A 20,231-nucleotide genomic window follows, 5' to 3' on the forward strand; every position below is an offset into this window, starting at 1 on the left:
AGTTAGCCTTTCCTTATCTTCTAGCACTTCCTCTCACTTTCACCTCTTTGCCTTTGCTTCATCCTACCCTGAATTCACATACCACCTCATCTCAGTTCTTCGCTGTCTGAGAAGCACAGAGTCGAACAAAATGTGGTCTTATGATTGGTTTCATGTCACTCTCGGTCCATATGCCAACCTTATCCCAAATCACATAAAAATGAAGAAATTACTTCATCTTTGTCTTTATTCAAAATACAATAGCATAAAAATCCAAAAGCAATAGGCTCTTCCCTGTATGGTCGCCCATGCTCTGAGGAGGCAGAACTGAGCTCCGAGGAATGTGAAAGAATCATCTTAAGCCAGTAATAGTTCCTGTGCTGAGTTTGAGGGCCCCAAACTAAATCCTTGGATGTGTGCTAGGGTTGGGGCTCCAGTTCTTGAAGAGGAATAGGAGTGGAAATCATTTTGAGATGACAAAATGACCAGAAGAGGGCTCAGCACCAGTAAGGTCTGGTGGAAGAAGCAGGGAAGGTGACCCTCCTTTCTGCCGCCACCTAAGGCAGAGGCACGTGACTCCAGCAAGGGCTGAAATAGGCAGCAGCTCCCCGGATCCCATAATGGAGAGGCCAACCCACTCCGGGGCTGGTTAACCGGTGTGCCCTGACACTGGAATGCTAGCCATAAGAAGGGAGACAAACTGCTCTAATTTCTGTGCAGCTTGCTTCCCAGCCTCTAGTACTTCCTCATGATTGGCCTTCCCCTGGCTTTCATAATCCATGATGACCTTGTTTGTGATGAGTGAGAAGCCAAAGACTCGAAGTCCACAGTGTCTTGCGACTATAACTTCTGGTACTGTGCTCATGCCTGACGTGAAGAAAGAGGGAAACCAACTGTTAGAATCCCCAAATGACCCTTAGCCTCACCTCCATTCCTGACGTGAAGAAAGAGGGAAACCAACTGTCAGAATCCCCAAATGACCCTTAGCCTCACCTCCATTCATCACCTCGTTGACAATTCGACACTAAGAAAACATCCAACCAAGCAGCTAAACTAGTGTCAAGCTTAGGTTGTTCTGTGTTACCTAAAAGAGTTGGGCTTCAGGGGGCTTTACACACTTCTTATAATATCACCGTTGCAATACTTTATTTCTATCTCTGCTTGTGATCATTTTAATGTTAGTTCTAATGTTGCGATTCTATTTTCCAGCCAGAGGTATAGAAGGTGCCTATGATATTTGCTAAAACCATCAAAAACAGTTATCACACAGTGGACAGTTTTCACATTAGCATTACACTGGTTAAAGTCCTTGGTGCTGGGTGGTGGGTTGAGGCTATAGTGCAAACCTCCCAATCACCTTTAAAGTCAGTAAATTCAACCTTCCCTTAAAGCAGACCCCTCCCTCAGTGTATCATCTAAATCTACAATCTTTTACTCTTTTCCAACCTATTTTACCAGGATCCTCTCTGCAAGCCTCCCAGTCAAGGGAGTTCCCTGGCAATCTGGTGTTTAAGACTCTGTGCTTCCAATGCAGGGACTGCAGATTCAATCCCTGATTGGGGAACTAAGATCCCACATGCCCTGCAGAGCAGCCAAAAACAAAACAAAACAAAAAAGTCTCCCAAAATTATGAAGCCACCAGCCAAGTTCCCCTTCTCACCAACAGCATCTGCCCCTAGATTCCGCAGCAGGCGACACTCTGCCACAGTCTCAAAATTGGGACCCCCCAACATCACGTAGGTGCCTTCCTGTAACTCTCTTTGCTCCCCCATTTGTTTCCAGGTACTGTGAGCTTTCTGCCTCATATCCCGGTCGTAGGCATCAGACATGGCAGGGAAACGAACTCCAAACCTAGAGCACAGGTTGGATTATGTCAGATTAATGGAATTCAGGGAGCTCTCCCAAGCTGACCCATCTAAACAAAAAGAAGCAGGATAGATACCTTTCCTCATTGGGCCCTCTGAGAGGGTTCTCACCACTGAAACCAGGTAGGTTGATGTGATCACGGATCAGCATGATATCGCCAACCTCAAAGTTGGGGTTGAGCCCTCCAGCTGCGTTGGTGACCACTAGGGTCTCCACACCCAGAAGCCGGAAAACCCTCACTGGGAATGTCACCTTAGAAGTGAAAGATAAAACATCAGAGAGTTTTCTTTAAAATTTTACCAATAGACCCATGCAGATAAACATGACATACATCATGAAAGAAGAGAAAGGAGAGAACCAAAAATCTACCTTGCCTAATCATTTAGGTAGTAAAATAGGAGAGAGAGCTCTATCTCCCTTCTTCCAGACCCAATCAGGCTTGTGCCCCTGTTTTACCTTCCAAAACGGATAGCCTTCATACATGTGGAACCTGCCCTGCATCATCACACAGGCTCTGCCATTCAAGATCCCAAACACCAGTCGACCAGCATGACCTGGCACTGTATACAGAAAAGAGAAGGAAATGCATGGAATGATGCTTTCATACAACACATATCCCCTGAGCACCTACACTGGCCTGACTCACTGTGTTCAACATGTGAGGGTATAATTAACCAATAGAAAACATCATCCTCTCCACTCTCAGAAACTTTAAGTCTGGTGGAGGTGTGCTCAGTCGCTTCAGTCGTGTCCAGCTCTTTGTGACCCTATGGACTATAGCCTGCCAGGCTCCTCTGTCCATGGGACTCTCTGGGCAAGAATAATACTGGAGTCGGTTGCCATTCCCTTCTCCAGGGGATCTTCCCGACTTAGAGACTAAACCAGGGTCTCCTGTACTGCAGGTGGATTCTTTACTACTGAGCCACCAGGGAAGCCACTGGGGGGAGACAGAAATTAATCATAAACTTAGATACAAGTACACTCTGAGATTACAGCGATGGGGGCAAAGATGTTTAATGTGAATATACACCAGTTACTTTTTAAAGACCTTTAAAAGAATGAGAAAGACATAAGGCAAGAGAATAAAAGAAATAAGTGGGTAATAGAATAGTGGGTAAAAATAGAGTAAGTAGGTAATAATGAATGCATCGAGTGTTGTAGTCATAGACCTCTTTTCCAAAATTTTCAAAACTCTCAAAATGCATATTCTTATGAACATAACTAAGCTATATGCTTCCTCACTCGTGAAAGGCAGCTCATGGTATAGCCTAGCTTCCTAAAAAGGCTATGAACAAGGAAAGGGGCTGACATTGGACCCATACAAATCTTTTTTGTGACTCACAAAATAGTCCTGTGGGAATACATGTCCTGTATGTGACAGGTAGGGGCGTGGGACTGCAAAGATAACTCCTCACACAGACACAGTAACAATTCTTACTATTTCTCTCATCTAACATTTCTGAAGGGAATGAATGGTCTGGGAGAAGAACCAAAACAAAGAGGGAGAGCTCAGAGGGTACTCAGAGATTGAGGAGCATATGAAAAAGTTACCTGTAATAGAGCAGAGGTGATACAGTTAGGAAAACCCAAATAGTATATAAAAAATAAGTTGACAAAGTTTAAAATTAATAATAAACCAACAGAAGTTAGTCCTGAGAAATTAATAATTAAACCAAATAAACTACCCTTGTCCTTGACCAAGTAAACTTGGCCATTTCTCACCTGACCCTCCTCTAAGCCTCACACTTGGCATGAGAAACTTCCTCAATCAGGGATGGAACCCAGTCCTTGCAGTGAACTGTGGAATGTTAGCCACTGGACTTCCAGGGAAGTCTGGCCTTGGAGCTTCTGGCTGCTATTGAGATGCTGGATACACTCTCCTCAGATCCCTCAGAGCTCCACTGTGCACAGGGGGCCCTTCCCCGCCCCCAACAAAGGTCAGTGTGAAGCAATTCTTGTGTTTTCATATATTACCTGGGTATTTGTCTGCAAGAACATGGCAGTCAGTGTGTTCATTTGCTGGAATGTAGCAGTGTGTGCCTTATTCTAGGACTGGAGCCAGAGCTGGGGAGACTGAGAATGGTAGGAACACACAGGATAGGGTGGGGGTGGGGGGCTGACTTTGTCCCGGGAGGTTACAGGCACTTCTTTTTCCACTTGGGATGCAGACTGAAAGAAATGAGCGAGGTGTATGAAGATGTGCTGACCACAATGTGTGGGGGGAAAGGATGTCTATAGGAAGTGATGTAAAGCTTTAGGAACTGAGTCATTAGGCACAGGAAATATGTCATCATACAGTACCATTGACACACACATGCTCTGTCTGTTAAAATGTTTCTACTGGAGGAATTTCTTTCTAAAGTCATTCCGATTCTTGATGGGTTTTTTCCCTCTCTCACAACAGTTGTTGCAGGGCAAATGCTACAGAGGATACCCAGGATCAGGTATAGAAGTGTTGCCCTCCCATCACAATCCCATCAGTATCCGTCAGTCTCATCCCCCCTTCCCTTTGCCAGTACCTGTACTTTCTGGAAAGTTTGGTATTTCACTGTAGTCAAAGGTCTGGGCTTGAGTCAATTTGTTAACCAGACCTCCTAACCCAGAACCACAGATCACTGCCACTTGAGGTCGCTGTTCGGTATGAGACAAAAGCCATTTTGCAGTGTCTTGATAATCTTCATATGTATATCTAGCAGGAAAAAATGGAAAACCAAGGTGAGATTCACTCCCAACCCAAGGGTATCATAAAATAATAACCTTCAGTGTAGAAAGGCTGGCAGGGGTACCAAGATGACAGGGGATACAGAAGTTGGCCAAGGAGCTAGACCAAGCTACTGCACAAAGAAGCAAATCCAGGCCACAAATTTGGTTGTCAAGAACTGGGGGAGAACTGACTGTGTAAGTTTCTCAGCAGCAGCTTGTGAACACTACAGACTCTGGAGCCCACCTCTACAGATTGATCATTCTGGGGAGAGGCCCCAGAATCTCTATTTCTTACAAAAGTGCCTCAGGCAATTTTCATCCGAAAACAGGTTTCATAATTCTGGCCTAAGGGAAGCAGAACTCTTATCTGGATTCTAGTCCCGATTTTGTCTTTTTAAGCAAGTTAACTTGTGCTTCAAATTCTTTTCTCTAGGGTAAAGCAAGGGAATGTGATTGGCCTCACCTATTGTATAGGCTCTGTTTGAAAATGAATTAAAAACTTGCTAACAAGCTCCAAAGATCTTTGAGTCCATAAAATCATGGTACAGGTCCACAGAACTTGAACCTTTTTTTTTTCCCTTTTTTTTACAACTCTTCCCCCTGCCTGTATTTTTCCTCCCTGCCTTCTCCCATCTTTCCTTCTCTTCATCAAGATCCAAGGTCCTTTGCCTTTCAGAGACCTAAAGACATAACCAGACACCCCCAAGAATCAACTGGGAATTTTTCTCACAATTCTAGTCCAATTCTCTCATACCTATCTGGAAAAAAACAAGAAGGGAGGTGGGGAGACTAGGTGTCACAGAGCTGAACACAACTAACTAACCAAACCTCCAGAGGAAACCTTTTTTTTCTTTCAAAAGTACTGCCTTGGAAACTCAATGACTCACACTGGGCTACCCTCAGGCAAGTAGCTGGGCAAGGGACGGGGTAGAGGCAATAGAATTGGGGTCAAAGGATGATGGAGATGAGAAAAGCAGTGAGATGGTAGATATTAATCAAATATCACCCCCAAAAGGTGCAAAGGAAAGGAAAATAGTAGTGAAGCCTGGCTCATCAAGCACGTCGAAGCCACAGCTTACAGGACTTCCTCATTAGCCATCAATATCCCAAAAATGCCCCGAATCCCTGGGCACCCTGAAGCCACCGTGATCCCTAACGCTGGGTAGGGATTTCAAGGACAAAAGCAGAAATAAAGGTTTTCAAAGGCAAGGGCGCGAGGGAGTGCGGGGTGGGATGTGTGGGTGGGGGAGGGGTGGCAGGGAATGGGAAGGATCTGTCATGAGTAAGAATTTCATTTTCTTGGAGAGGCCATCAGCAACTTAATTGGACCTCCAACTAGGAGGGAAGAGAAGTGTTCGCGAGGGACGAGGTGTACTCTCTCCTCGGAAGGAGGAACTCTAGATACGGGCGCCAAAAGTACCTCGCGGCTTTCCCTACACTCTCGAATCGGAATCAGTGACGAGCATATGGGTTAAGAAGACCTCTTCCCCGACATGTGGGTGGAGAAGCACGCTCTCTCTATACTCGCTTCAGTAAGTGCGTGGCCCAGCGCACGCACACACAAACACCGGGTCCTTTACGGAGTAGTCCACGATTTACTAACCAGTCCCCTTCCTGCTCTGATGGCGCCACCCTGCTCGATTCCCGCCGGCGCCCCTGCCAGGGCCGGCCGCACCACTGCTCTGCTGCTTTGCCCCTGATACCATGCTCCTAGCCAGGACTCTCTGCATCTCCGGGGCACTCATTCCCGCTCTTGGCAATCTCGAGACCCAGAGTGCTGTGTTTTCAGGGCTCGAAGATAGCCATTTCCTCTCCCCAAGGTCCTCCTGGATCCCCTGGGCCTGGTCCCCGCCTTACCCATTCGCCATGGTCCCGAAGACGCCCTCTCGATGAGTTTGCCCTTCTCGGTTTATATCTGCTCCGCTGAGCTGAGCTGGCTCCAGTAACACAGTGTTACCCACCCAGCAACTGCACCGCGCTGGCTCATTATATCCCCAGCGCCAGAGTCCCCAGCCAATGGCAAGCGAGTACTCAGCCATTGGCTGCGTCTCCATGGTGACCCGCCCAGACTCAATAGCCCCGGGCAAGCCTCTAAATCTAATGGAAGTTCTTTCCAGCCACAGTCTAGCTGCACTTGAGCTTAGGCGGAGTGGGAGGGGAGACGGGACGGAGGGAGGTGGGAGCGTCCAGTGTTGTGCCTCTGCACCCAGTCCTTACAGCACGTCGGGTTTCCAGCTTGGAAGCCTGTGCGGGAACAGGGCTAGAAGTTCGGAAGAAGAACCTCTAACCATCTGTCTGCACCCCCATTCCTGACCGTGTCTACAGCAAATCATGAGAGATTTGAAAAGAGAAAAATTTAAACCTTAGATCCTGCAAACTCGAAATAAAATTAAGTAGCCTCTGTCTGAGTTCCTTCCTGAACAAAGGAAAAAGGGTGAGTCTACTTCCCTGGTGACTCAGATGGTAAAGAATCCGCCTGCAGTGTGAGAGACCTGGGTGCTACTCCCTGAGTGGGAAGAGCCCCTGGAGAAGGGAACAGCTAGCTACCCACTCCAGTATTCTGGTCTGGAGAATTCCGTGGACAGTATAGTCCATGCACTGGAGAAGAGAATGGCAAACCACTTCAGTATTCTTCACTTGAGAACCCCGTGAACATGTGACACTGAAAGATGAACTCCCCAGCTAGGTAGGTGCCCTATATATTGGGCATCTACCCTATATATTGGGTATAGTCCATGAGGTCACAAAGAGCAGAACCTGACTGAGAAATTTCACTAGCAATTAAGCTGATCTGGAGATTATAGGATTTGGAAAAACATATAGCCCTACCTTAGAGACTATAGGCTGCCTCAAGCCAAATTACAAGGAGGCAGCACAGCCCCACCCATCAGCAGAAAATTGGATTCAAGATTTATTGAGCATGGCCCTGCCCTTCAGAGTAAGACTCAGTTTTCCCCAGAGCCAGTCCCTCCCATCAGGAAGCTTGCACAAGCCTTTTATCCTCATCCATCAGAGGGCAGTCAGAATGAAAACCACAATCCCAGAAAACTAACCAAGATGATCACATGGATCACATGTTACAGCCTTCTGTAACTCAGTGAAACTATAAGCCAGGCAGGGTAGGGCCACCCAACACAGATGAGTCATGGTGGAACGTTTTGACAAAATGTGGTCCATTGGAGAAGGGAATGGCAAAGCACTTCAGCTTTCTTGCCTTGCAAACCCCATGAATAGTATGAAAAGACAAAAAGATAAGACACTGAAAGATGAAGACCCCCAGATTGGTAGATGGTAGATACGCTGCTGGAGAAGAGAAGAGAAATAGCTCCAGAAAGAATGAAGAGGCTGAGCCAAAGCAGAACCTGGAATGTTGGGTCCATGAATCAAGGTAAATTGGAAGTGGTCAAATAGGAGATGGCAAGAGTGAACATTACTCTTTTAGGAATCAGTGAACTAAAATGAACGGGAATGGATGAATTTAATTCGGAAGACCAACTACTGTGGGCAAGACTCTCTTAGAAGAACTGAAGTAGCCCTCATAGTCAACAAAAGAGTGTGAAATGCAATACTTGGGTGCAACCTCAAACATGACCAGGATGGTCTCAGTTCGTTTCCAAGGCAAACCATTCACTATCACAGTAATCCAAGTCTATGTCCTGACCACTAATGTTGAAGAAGCTGACGTTGACTGGTTCTATGAAGACCTACAAGACCTTTTAGAACTAACACCAAAAAAAGATATCCTTTTCATCATAGGGGATTAGAATGCAAAAGTAGGAAGTCAAAAGTAATGGGCAAGTTTGGCTTTGGAGTACAAAATGAAGCAGGGCAAAGGCTAACAGAGTTTTGACAAGAGAACGCACTGGTCATAGCAAACACACTCTTCCTACAACACAAGAAATGACTTTACACGTGGACACCACCAGATGGTGATGTCCAATATCAAACTCTGATTTTATTTGCAGCTGAAGATGGAGAAGCTCTAAACAGTCAGCAAAAGCAAGACCTGGAGCTGACTGTGGCTCAGATCATGAGCTCCCCGTTGGAAAATCCAGGCTTAAATTGACGACAGTAGGGGAAATCATTAGGCCATTCAGGTCTCACCTAGACCAAATCCCTTACGATTACAGAGTGGAAGTGACGTACAGATTCAAGGGATTAGATCTGATAGAAAGAGTACCTGAAGAACTATGGACAGAGGTTTGTAACATTGTACAGGAGGCAGTGATCAAAGCCATACCCAAAAAAGAAATACAGCAAGGCAAAATGGTTGTCTGAGGAGACCTTACAAATATCTGAGAAGTGAAGAGAAGCGAAAGGCAAAGGAGAAAGGGAAAGATATACTTATGTGAATGCAGAGTTCCAAAGAATAGCAAGGAGAGATAAGAAAGCCTTCTTAAGTGAATGATGCAAAGAAACAGAGGAAAACAAAAGAATGGGAAAGGCTAGAGATCTCCTCTATGTAGGTCAAGGCTATATATTTTCATCCTGCTTATTTAACTTCTATGCAGAGTACATAGAAAATAGAAAATTAGAGATAACAGGGGAACATTTCAGGCAAAGATGGGCACAATAAACGACAGAAACGGTATGGACCTAAACGAAGAAGAAGATAAGGAGAGATGGTAAGAATACACAGATGAACTATAATGACCCAGATAACCATGACGGTGTGGTCACTCACCTAGAGCCAGATATGGTGGACTGCGAAGTCAAGTGGGCCTTAGGAAGCATCACTATTAACAAAGTTAGTAAAGGTGATGGAATTCTAGCTGAGCTATTTCAAATCCTAAAAGATGACGCTGTGAAAGTACTGTGCTCAATATGCCAGCAAATTTGGGAAACTCAGCAGTGGCCATAAGAATGGAAAAGGTCAGTTTTCATTCTAATCCCAAAGAAGGGCAATGCCAAAGAATGTTCAAACTACCCCACGATTGCACTCATTTCACATGCTGGCAAGGTAATTCTCAAAATCCTTCAAGTCAGACTTCAACAATATGTGAACTGAGAACTTCCAGATGTACAAACTGGATTTAGTAAAGGCAAAGGAATCAGAGATCAAATTGCCAACATCCATTGGGTCGTAGTAAAAGCAAGAGAATTCCAGAAAAACATCTACTTCTGCTTCATTGACTACACCAAAGCCTTTGACTGTGTGGAACACAGCAAACTGAGGAATATTCTTGAAGAGAGGGGAATACCAGACCACCTTACCAGAACCCTGTATGCGGATGAAGAAGCAACAGTTAGAACCAGACATGGAACAACAGACTGGTTCAAACTTGGGAAAGGTGTACATCAAGGCTATATATTTTCACCCTGCTTATTTAACTTCTATGCAGAGTACATCATATGAAATACTAGGCTGGATGAAATGCAAGCTGGAATCAAGATTGCCTGGAGAAACAGCAATGACTTCAGATATGCAGATGTCCCATCACTTCCCCATCACTAGATGGGGAAACAATGGAAACAGTGACAGACTATTTTCTTGGGCTCCAAAATCCCTGCAGCCAGTGAGTGCCTCCATGAAATTAAAAGATGCTTGCTCTTTGGAAGAAAAGCTATGACAAACCTAGACAGCATATTACAAAGCAGAGACATCACTTTGCTGACAAAAGGTCTGTCTAGTCAAAGTTAGGCAAAAGTCCGTATAGTCAAAGGCTACTGGTTTTTCCAGTAGTCATGTATGGATGTGAGAGTTGGACCATAAAGAAGGCTGAGCTCCAAAGAATTGATGCTTTCGAATTGTGGTGCTGGAGAAGACTCTTGAGAGTCCCTTGTATAGCAAGGAATCAAACCTGTCAATTTCAAAGGAAATCAATCCTGAATATTCATTAGAAGGACTGATACTGAAGCAGAAGCTCCAATATTTTGGCCACCTGATGTGAAAAACCGATTCAGTAGGAAAGACCCTGATGCTGGGGAAAATGGAAGGCAAAAGAAGGGGGCGGCAGAGGATGAGTTGGTTGGATGGCATCACTGACTCAACGCACATGAGTTTGAGCAAACTCCAGGAGACAGTGAAGGACAGGGAAGTCTGGGGTGCTGCAGTCCATGGGGTTGCAGAGTCAGACACCACTTGGAGACTGAACAACAAAATTTCTGTAGGGCACTGTAAGGCCCTTGAGAGGAAAAGACCATTTTTATATTCTGAACTTAACATTCTCTTAGCTAATGGTGTTAAACAAATATTCAATAAATTGATGAAAAGAAGAATGGATGAAAGGAAGAGTAGTCATACTGCCCCTCCAGGATTCTTTTTGTGTTGGGTTCAGCTAAGTAGGTCAGTTACCAAACAAAGGATTATTTCTAAGAGTTCTGGAAAGCCTTCCTGCCAAAATTTTTCTTTCATATTATACTACTAATTGAAATGTAACCACTACTGGAGGCTCACCCAGCTCTACCCTCTATCAAAAGGCAAACAGGCCTGAGGGGGTGGGAGTAGTATGTCTTTCATACATGCCAGTCAGCTGAAGGCAAGCTGATAAGCACAAAGAGTTCAGTGAGCCAACGAGTCATGCCTGGGCTTATGCCGCAGGGAGGTTCTGATCAAGCAGAGTGAGAAGGCTAATGCCCAGGAAGAAAGCAATAGGAGGAAAAGGGCTGCTCCAAGAGAAGAGGCCAGGGTATGAGTCAGGCTCGCAAGGGCTGGCAGCACTCTCATCAGCAGTGGCGTGGCGGGCAGCAGAGAAAAGGGTACTTGCCATTGCACTGTGAGAATGGAGTGAAGGAGTGTATGACTGCTGTGGATTATGGCAGGTGTTCGGTGAGGGAACTGAAGGAAATCAATAGGAAATACAACTAGGGCTTAACAAGGAAGTGGCAACTATGGAACACAAGCTGAGGTCAGTGAACTAATTCAGATATTCACAAGCAGACACAAACTACCAGAAAGCAGAGGGGCAGAGGAAGACTGATCCGAGGGAAGTCACCATCATGTGCCCGAAGTTAGCCTTTCCTTATCTTCTAGCACTTCCTCTCACTTTCACCTCTTTGCCTTTGCTTCATCCTACCCTGAATTCACATACCACCTCATCTCAGTTCTTCCCTGTCTGAGAAGCACAGAGTTGAACAAAATGTGGTCTTATGATTGGTTTCATGTCACTCTCGGTCCATATCCCAACCTTATCCCAAATCACATAAAAATAAATTTATTTCATCTTTCTCTTTATTCTCAAAATACAATAGGATAAAAATCCAAAAGGAATAGGCTGTTCTCTGTATGGTCTCCAGTGCTCTGAGGAGGCAGAACTGAGCCCCAAGGAATGTGAGAGGACCATCTTAAGCCAGTAATAGTTCCTGTGCTGGACATGGAAGCAACCTAGATGTCCATCAGCAGATGGATGGATCAGAAAGCTGTGGTACATATACACAATGGAGTATTACTCAGCCATTAAAAAGAATACATTTGAATCAGTTCTAATGAGGTGGATGAAACTGGAGCCTATTATACAGAGTGAAGTAAGCCAGAAAGAAAAACACCAATACAGTAAGATAATGCATATATATGGAATTTAGAAAGATGGTAATGATAACCCTGTATGCGAGACAGCAAAAGAGCACAGATGTATAGAAGTCTTTTGGACTCTGTGGGAGAGGGAAAGGATGGGATGATTTGGGAGAATGGCATTGAAACATGTACAATATCATATATGAAATGAGTCGCCATTCCAGGTTCGATGCAGGATACAGGATGCTTGGGGCTGGTGCACTGGGATGACCGAGAGGGATGATGTGGGCAGGGAGGAGGGAGGGGGGTTCAGGATGGGGAACACGTGTATACCTGTGGCGGATTCATGCTGATGTATGGCAAAACCAATATAATATTGTAAAGTAATTAACCTCCAATTAAAAGTAAATAAATTTATATATTAAAAAAAATAGTTACTGTGCTGAGTTCAAGGCCCCAAACCAAATCCTTGGATGTGTGCTAGGGCTGGGGCTCCAGTTCTTGAAGAGGAATAGGAGTAGAAATCATTTTGAGATGACAAAATGACCAGAAGAGGGCTCAGCACCAGTAAGGTCTGGTGGGAGAAGCAGGGAAGGTGACCCTCCTTTCTGCCGCCACCTAAGGCAGAGGCACGTGACTCCAGCAAGGGCTGAAATAGGCAGCAGCTCCCCGGATCCCATAATGGAGAGGCCAACCCACTCCGGGGCTGGTTAACTGGTGTGCCCTGGCAGTGGAATGCTAGCCATAACAATGGAGAAAACCTTCTCCAATCTCTGAGCAGCTTGGTTCCCGGCCTCTAGTATTTCCTCGAGACTGGCCTTCCCCTGGCTTTCATAATCCATGATGACCATGTTTGTGATGAGTGAGAAGCCAAAGACTCGAAGTCCACAGTGTCTTGCGACTATAACTTCTGGTACTGTGCTCATGCCTGACGTGAAGAAAGAGGGAAACCAACGGTCAGAATCCCCAAATGACCCTTAGCCTCACCTCCATCCATCACCTCGTTGACAATTCGACACTAAGAAAACATCCAATGGAGCAGCTAAACTAGTGTCAAGCTTAGGTTGTTCTGTGTTACCTAAAAGAGTTGGGCTTCAAGGGGCTTTACACACTTCTTATAATATCACCGTTGCAATACTTTATTTCTATCTCTGCTTGTGATCATTTTAAAGTTAGTTCTAATGTTGCAATTCTATTTTCCAGCCAGAGGTATAGAAGGTGCTTATGATATTTGTTAAAACAATCAAAAACAGTTATCACACAGTGGACAGTTCTCACATTAGCATTACACTGGTTAAAGTCCTTGGTGCTGGGTGGTGGGTTGAGGCTACAGTGCAAACCTCCCAGTCATCTTTAAAGTCAATTAATTCAATCTTCCCTTAAAGCAGACCCCTCCCTCAGTGTATCATCTAAATCTACAATCTTTTACTCTTTTCCAACCTATTTTACCAGGATCCTCTCTGCAAGCCTCCAAGTCAAGGGAGTTCCCTGGCAGTCCAGTGTTTAAGTCTCTGTACTTCCAATGCAGGGACTGCAGATTCAACCCCTGATTGGGGAACTAAGATCCCACATGCCCTGCAGAGCAGCCAAAAAAAAAAAAAAGACAAAATAGTCTCCCAAAATTATGAAGCCACCAGCCAAGTCCCCCTTCTCACCAACAGCATCCGCCCCTAGATTCCGCAGCAGGTGACACTCTGCCACAGTCTCATAATTGGGGCCCGCCACCGTCACGTAGGTGCCTTCCTGTAACTCTCTTTGCTCCCCCATTTGTTTCCAGATACTGTGAACTTTCTGCCTCATATCCCGGTCATAGGCATCAGACATGGCAGGGAAACGAACTCCAAACCTAGAGCACAGGTTGGATTAAGTCAGATTAATGGAATTCAGGGAGCTCTCCCAAGCTGACCCATCTGAACAAAAAGAAGCAGGATAGACACCTTTCCTCATTGGGCCCTCTGAGAGGGTTCTCACCACTGAGACCAGGTAGGTTGATGTGATCACGGATCAGCATGATATCGCCAACCTCAAAGTTGGGGTTCAGCCCTCCAGATATACTGGTGACCACTAGGGTCTCCACACCCAGAAGCCGGAAAACCCTCACTGGGAATGTCACCTTAGAAGCGAAAGATAAAACATCAGAGAGTTTTCTTTAAAATTTTACCAATACACCCATGCAGATAAACATGACATACATCATAAAGAAGAGAAAGGAGGGGACCAAAAATCTACCTTGCCTAATCAGCTAGGTAGTAAAATAGGAGAGAGAGCTCTATCTCTCTTCTTTCAGGCCCAGTCAAGCTTGTGCCCCTGTTTTACCTTCCAGAGCGGGTAGCCTTCATACATGTGGAACCTGCCCTGCATCATCACACAGGCTCTGCCATTCAAGATCCCAAACAGCAGTCGACCAGCATGACCTGGCGCTGTATACAGAAAAGAGAAGGAAATGCATGGAATGATGCTTTCATACAACACATATCCCCTGAGCACCTACACTGGCCCGACTCACTGTGTTCAACATGTGAGGGTATTATTAACCAATAGAAAAGATCATCCTCTCCACTCTCAGAAACTTTAAGTCTGGTGGGGGTGTGCTCAGTCGCTTCAGTCGTGTCCAGCTCTTTGTGACCCTACGGACTGTAGCCTGCCAGGCTCCTCTGTCCATGGGACTCTCTGGGCAAGAATAATACTGGGGTTGGTTGCCATTCCCTTCACCAGGGGATCTTTCCGACTTAGAACTGAACCAGGGTCTCCTGTACTGCAGGTGGATTCTTTACTACTGAGCCACCAGGGAAGCCACTGGCGGGGAGACAGAAATTAATCATAAACTTAGATACAAGTACACTCTGAGATTAGAGCGATGGGGGCAAAGATGTTTAATGTGAATATACACCAGTTACTTCTTAAAGAAACTTTAAAAGCGTGAGAAAGTCATAAGGCAAGAGAAAAAAAGAAATAAGTGAGTAATAGAATAGTGGGTAAAAATAGAGTTGCTGCTGCTACTGCTAAGTCGCTTCAGTCGTATCCGACTCTGTGCGACCCCATAGACGGCAGCCCACCAGGCTGCCTGTCCCTGGGATTCTCCAGGCAAGAACACTGGAGTGGGTTGCCATTTCCTTCTCCAATGCATGAAAGTGAAAAGTGAAAGTGAAAGTGAAAGTGAAGTCGTGTCCGACTCCTAGCCACCCCATGGACTGCAGCCTACCAGGCCCCTCTGTCCATGGGATTTTCCAGGCAAGAGTACTGGAGTGGGTTGCCATTGCCCTCTCTGTAAAATAGAGTAAGTGGGTAATAATGAATGCATCGAGTGTTGTAGTCATAGACTTCTTTTCCAAAATTTTCAAACCTTCAAAATCATATTCTTATGACCATAACTAAGCCATATGCTTCCTCGCTCATGAAAGGCAGCTCACGGTATAGCCTAGCTTCCTAAAAAGGCTATGAACAAGGAAAGGGGCTGACATTGGACCCATACAAGTCTTTTTTGTGACTCACAAAATAGTCCTGTGGGAATACATGCCCTGTATGTGACAGGTAGGGGCGTGGGACTGCAAAGATAACCCCTCACACAGACATAGTAACAGTTATTACTATTTCTCTCATTTAACATTTCTAAAGGGAATGAATGGTCTGGGAGAAGAGCCAAAACAAAGAGGGAGAGCTCAGGGGTTACTCAGGAGATTGAGGAGCATATAAAAAAGTTACCTGTAATAGAGCAGAGGTGATACAGCTAAGAAAACCCAAATAGAGTATAGAAAATAAGTTGACAAAGTTTAAAAAGATTAATCCACTTTTCACTGAGTGCAGTGCCCTTGTCACTGGGGGTAGAGTGGCAGATGGAGCCAAAGTCACTACTATCTCTCTCTGAAAACTTTGCACTCCCTTCTCTGTACTATTTCCTTCTCCAACCCCATTGCCACTCCCTGCTCTGGTCTCCTAGTCTTGTTCCAAAGGGAGTGAAAAATGTCTGTTAAAAGTCTTAACTCTCCAGGGAAAAGAGGAAGGAAGGTACAATCTGAAAAATTAATAATAAACCAACAGAAGTTAGTCCTGAGAAATTAATAATTAAACCAAATAAACTACCCTTGTCCTGGACCAACTAAACTTGGCCGTTTCTCACCTGACCCTCCTCTAAGCCTCACCTTTGGCATGAGAAACCTCGTCAATCAGGGATGGAACCCAGTCCCTGTAGTGAACTGTGGAATGTTAGCCACTGGACTTCCAGGGAAGTCTGGCCTTGGAGCTTCTGGCTGCTATTGAGATGCTGGATACACTCTCCTCAGAGCCCTGAGCTCCACTGTGCATAAGGGCCCCTTCCCCGCCCCCAACAAAGGTCAGTGTGAAGCAAGTCTTGTGTTTTCATATATTACCTGGGTATTTGTCTGCAAGAACATGGTAGTCAGTGTGTTCATTTGCTGGTATGTAGCAGTGTGTGCCTTATTCTAGGACTGGAGCCAGAGCTGGGGAGACTGAGAATGGTAGGAACACACAAGATAGGGTGAGGGTGGGGGCTGACTTTGTGCCGGGAGGTTACAGGCACTTCTTTTTCCACTTAGGATGCAGACTGAAAGAAATGAGCGAGGTGTACGAGGATGTGCTGACCACAACGTGTGGGGGGAAAGGATGTCTACGGGAAGTGATGTAAAGCTTTAGGAACTGAGTCATTAGGCACAGGAAATATGTCATCATACAGTACCATTGACACACACACATGCTCTGTCTGTTAAAATGTTTCTACTGGAGGAATTCCTTTCTAAAGTCATTCTGATTCTTGATGGGTTTTTTCCCTCTCTCACAACAGTTGTTGCTCGGCAAATGCTATAGAGGATACCCAGGATCAGGTATAGAAGCATTGCCCTCCCATCACAATCCCATCAGTATCCCTCAGTCCCACCCCCTCTTCTCTTTGCCAGTACCTGTACATTTGGGAAAGTTTGGTATTTCACTGTAGTTAAAGGTTTCGGCTTGAGTCAGTGTGTTAATCAGACATCCTAACCCAGAATCACAGATCACTGCCACTTGAGGTCGGTGTTTGGTGTGAGACAAAAGCCATTTTGCAGTCTCTTGATAATCTTCATATGTATATCTAGCAGGAAAAAATGGAAAACCAAGGTGAGATTCACTCCCAACCCAAGGGTATCATAAAATAATAACCTTCAGTGTAGAAAGGCTGGCAGGGGTACCAAGATGACAGGGGATACAGAAGTTGGCCAAGGAGCTAGACCAAGCTACTGCACAAAGAAGCAAATCCAGGCCACAATTCTGGTTGTCAAGAGCTGGGGGAGAACTGACTGTGTAAGTTTCTCAGCAGCAGCTTGTGAACACTACAGACTCTGGAGCCCACCTCTACAGATTCAGCATTCTGGGGAGAGGCCCCAGAATCTCTGTATCTTACAAAAGTGCCTCAGGCAATTTTCATCCGAAAACCAGGTTTCATAATTCTGGCCTAGAAGAAAGCAGAACTCTATCTGGATTCTAGTCCCGATTTTGTCTTTTTAAACAAGTTAACTTGTGCTTCAAATTCTTTCCTCCAGGGTAAAGCAAGGGAATGTGATTGGCCTCACCTATTGTATAGGCTCTGTTTGAAAATGAATTAAAAACTTGCTAACAAGCTCCAAAGAACTTTGAGTCCATAAAATCATGGTACAGGTCCACAGAACCTGAACCTTTTTTTTTCTCTTTTTTTTTACAACTCTTTCCCCTGCCTGTATTCCTCCCTGCCGTCTCCCATCTTTCCTTCTCTTCATCAAGATCCAAGGTCCTTTGCCTTTCAGAGACCTAAAGACATAATCAGACATCCCCAAGAATCAACTGGGAATTTTTCTCACAATTCTAGTCCAATTCTCTCATACCTATCTGGAAAAAACAAGAAGGGAGGTGGGGAGACTAGGTGTCACAGAGCTGAACACAACTAACTAACCAAACTTCCAAAGGAAACTTTTTTTTTTTTTCCCCAAAAGTACTGCCTGGGAAACTAGATGACTCTACCATACACTGGGCTACCCTCAGGCAAGTAGCTGGGCAAGGGACAGGGTGGGGGCAATAGAACTGGGGTCAAAGGATGATGGAGATGAGAAAAGCAGTGAGATGGTAAAAATTAATTAAATATCATCCCCAAAAGGTGCAAAGGAAAGGAAAATAATTGTGAGGCTCTGGCCCATCAAGCACGTCGGAGCCACAGCTTACAGGACTTCCTCATTAGCCATCGATATCCCAAGAATGCCCCGAATCCCTGGGCACCCTGAAGCCACCGTGATCCCTAACGCTGGGTAGGGATTTCAAGGACAAAAGCAGAAATAAAGGTTTTCAAAGGCAAGGGCGCCAGGGAGTGCGGGGTTCGGGGGTAAGGGTAGGGGAGAGGTGGCAGGGAATGAGAAGGATCTGTTGTTGAGTTTCATGAGTAAGAATTTCGTTTTCTTGGAGAGGCCATCCGCAACTTAATTGGACCTCCAACTTGGAGGGAAGAAAAGCATTCGCGAGGGACGAGGTGTACTCTCTCCTCCGAAGGACAAACTCTAGATACCTGCACCAAAAGTACCTCGCGGCTTTCCCTCCACTCTCGAATCGGAATCTGTGAGGAGCATATGGGTTGAGAAGACCTCTTCCCCGATATGTGGGTGGAGAAGCACGCTCTGTCTATACTTCCTTCAGGAAGTGCGTGGCCCAGAGCACACACACACACACCGGCTCCTTTAGGGAGTAGTCCACGGTTTACTAACCTGTCCTCTTCCTGCTCTGGTGGCGCCACCCTGCTCGATTCCCACGCGCGCCCCTGCCAGGGCCGGCCGCACCACCGCTCTGCTGCCTTGCCCCTGATACTGTGCTCCGAGCCAGGCCTCTCTGCATCTCCGGGGCACTCGTTTCCCCTCTTGGCAATCTCGAGACCCAGAGTGCTATGTTTTCAGGGCTCGAAGAGAGTCATTTCCTCTCCCCAGGGGCCTCCTGGATCCCTTGAGCCTGGTCCCCGCCTTACCCATTCGCCATGGTCCTAAAGACGCCCTCTCGATGAGTTTGCCTTTCTCGGTTCATAACTGCTGGCTTCAGTCACCGACTGTTACCCACACAGTTATCGCACGGTTTGCACCGCGCTGGCTCATTTTATCTCCAGTGCCAGAGTCCACAGCCAATGGCAAGTGAGCCAATGGCAGACTCAGTAGCCCCGGGCAAGACTGAAAATCTAATCTGAGTTCTTTCCAGCTGAAGTATCTTTCTCGAGCTGCCTTTATCTTAGGCGGAGGGGGAGCGGAGACGGGGCGGAGGGAGGTGGGAGCATCCAGTGTTGTGCCTCTGCACCCAGTCCTTACAGCACGTCGGGTTTCCAGCTCAGAAGCCTGTGCGGGAAGAGGGCTAGAAGTTCGGGAGGAGAGCCTCTAACCATCTGTCTGCACCCCCATTCCTGACTGTGTCTACAGCAAATCATGAGAGATTTGAAAAGAGAAAAATTTAAACCTTAGATCCTGCAAACTCAGAATAAAGTTAAAGTAGCCTCTGTCTGAGTTCCTTCCTGAACAAAGGGAAAAGGCTGAGTCTACTTCCCTGGTGACTCAGTGGTAAAGAATCCGCCTGCAGTGAGAGAGACCCGGGTGCGATCCCCGAGTTGCAAGAGCCCCTGGAGAAGGGAACAGCTACCCACTCCAGTATTCTGGTCTGGAGAATTCTGTGAACAGTATAGTCCATTCACTGGAGAAGGGAATGGCAAACCACTTCAATATTCTTGCCTTGAGAACCCCAGAACATGTGACACTGAAAGATGAATTCCCCAGCTGGGTAGGTGCCTAATATACAGGGCACCTACTTACTGGGTATAGTCCATGAGGTCACCAAGAGTAGAACAAGACTGAGCCAATTTCACTAGCAATTAAGCTGATCTGGAGGTTATAGGATTTGGAAAAACATATAGCCCTATCTTAGAGACTATAGGCTGCCTCAGGCCAAATTACCAGGAGGGAGCACAGCCCCACTCATCAGCAGAAAATTGGAATCGAGATTTATTGAGCATGGCCCTGCCCTTCAGAGCAAGACTCAGTTTTCCCCAGTGCCAGTCCCTCCCGTCAGGAAGATTGCACAAGCCTTTTATTCTCATCCAACAGAGGGCAGTCAGAATGAAAACCACAATCGCAGAAAATTAACCAAAATGATCACATGGATCACAGCCTTCTGTAACTCAGTGAAACTATAAGCCAGGCAGGGTAGGGCCACCCTAGATAGATGAGTCATGGTGGAATGTTTTGAC

General features: G+C 45.9%; 3 protein-coding genes across 3 annotated transcripts in view; 1 reads left to right on the forward strand and 2 right to left on the reverse strand.

The window, feature by feature from the left end:
- Nucleotides 1-208: 208 nt before the first annotated feature.
- Nucleotides 209-6,572, reverse strand: LOC113900013 (purine nucleoside phosphorylase). Its single transcript, XM_027553424.1, has 6 exons — nucleotides 6,406-6,572; nucleotides 4,365-4,534; nucleotides 2,302-2,405; nucleotides 1,922-2,097; nucleotides 1,640-1,830; nucleotides 209-846 (listed from the first exon to the last, which is right to left on the reverse strand). The coding sequence occupies exons 1-6, from the start codon at nucleotides 6,414-6,416 to the stop codon at nucleotides 629-631; spliced, it is 870 nt and encodes a 289-aa protein (XP_027409225.1). The 5' UTR covers nucleotides 6,417-6,572; the 3' UTR covers nucleotides 209-628.
- Nucleotides 3,611-20,231, forward strand: part of PIP4P1 (phosphatidylinositol-4,5-bisphosphate 4-phosphatase 1) — a 35,662-nt gene continuing 19,041 nt past the window's right edge. Inside the window, exon 1 of the mRNA XM_027553429.1 lies at nucleotides 3,611-3,782. Within this exon, the coding sequence (XP_027409230.1) occupies nucleotides 3,620-3,782 (163 nt within the window). The 5' untranslated portion in view covers nucleotides 3,611-3,619. The remainder of the gene's footprint in view (nucleotides 3,783-20,231) is intronic.
- On the reverse strand, nucleotides 11,702-19,082 carry LOC113900017 (purine nucleoside phosphorylase-like). Its single transcript, XM_027553427.1, has 6 exons — nucleotides 18,972-19,082; nucleotides 16,915-17,084; nucleotides 14,318-14,421; nucleotides 13,939-14,114; nucleotides 13,657-13,847; nucleotides 11,702-12,929 (listed from the first exon to the last, which is right to left on the reverse strand). Exons 1-6 carry the CDS (start codon nucleotides 19,025-19,027, stop codon nucleotides 12,712-12,714), a joined length of 915 nt encoding a protein of 304 aa, XP_027409228.1. The 5' UTR covers nucleotides 19,028-19,082; the 3' UTR covers nucleotides 11,702-12,711.

Source organism: Bos indicus x Bos taurus, chromosome 10, assembly GCF_003369695.1.
Source record: "Bos indicus x Bos taurus breed Angus x Brahman F1 hybrid chromosome 10, Bos_hybrid_MaternalHap_v2.0, whole genome shotgun sequence".
In the NCBI taxonomy this organism is placed as follows: Eukaryota; Metazoa; Chordata; class Mammalia; order Artiodactyla; family Bovidae; genus Bos; species Bos indicus x Bos taurus.

What these genes read in the sequence shown, in the direction of transcription:
- LOC113900013 (XM_027553424.1), bottom strand. An exon ending in AGAGGGCCCAATGAGGAAAG is followed by an intron (nt 1,831 to 1,921) that starts GTATCTATCCTG and finishes CCTGTGCTCTAG; the next exon opens with GTTTGGAGTTCGTTTCCCTG. An exon ending in TCTAGGGGCAGATGCTGTTG is followed by an intron (nt 847 to 1,639) that starts GTGAGAAGGGGA and finishes TCTTCACGTCAG; the next exon opens with GCATGAGCACAGTACCAGAA.
- LOC113900017 (XM_027553427.1), bottom strand. Translation starts at nt 19,027, where the DNA reads ATGAACCGAGAAAGGCAAACTCATCGAGAGGGCGTCTTTAGGACCATG. An exon ending in AAGGCTACCCGCTCTGGAAG is followed by an intron (nt 14,115 to 14,317) that starts GTAAAACAGGGG and finishes TTCGCTTCTAAG; the next exon opens with GTGACATTCCCAGTGAGGGT. An exon ending in TCTAGGGGCGGATGCTGTTG is followed by an intron (nt 12,930 to 13,656) that starts GTGAGAAGGGGG and finishes TCTTCACGTCAG; the next exon opens with GCATGAGCACAGTACCAGAA.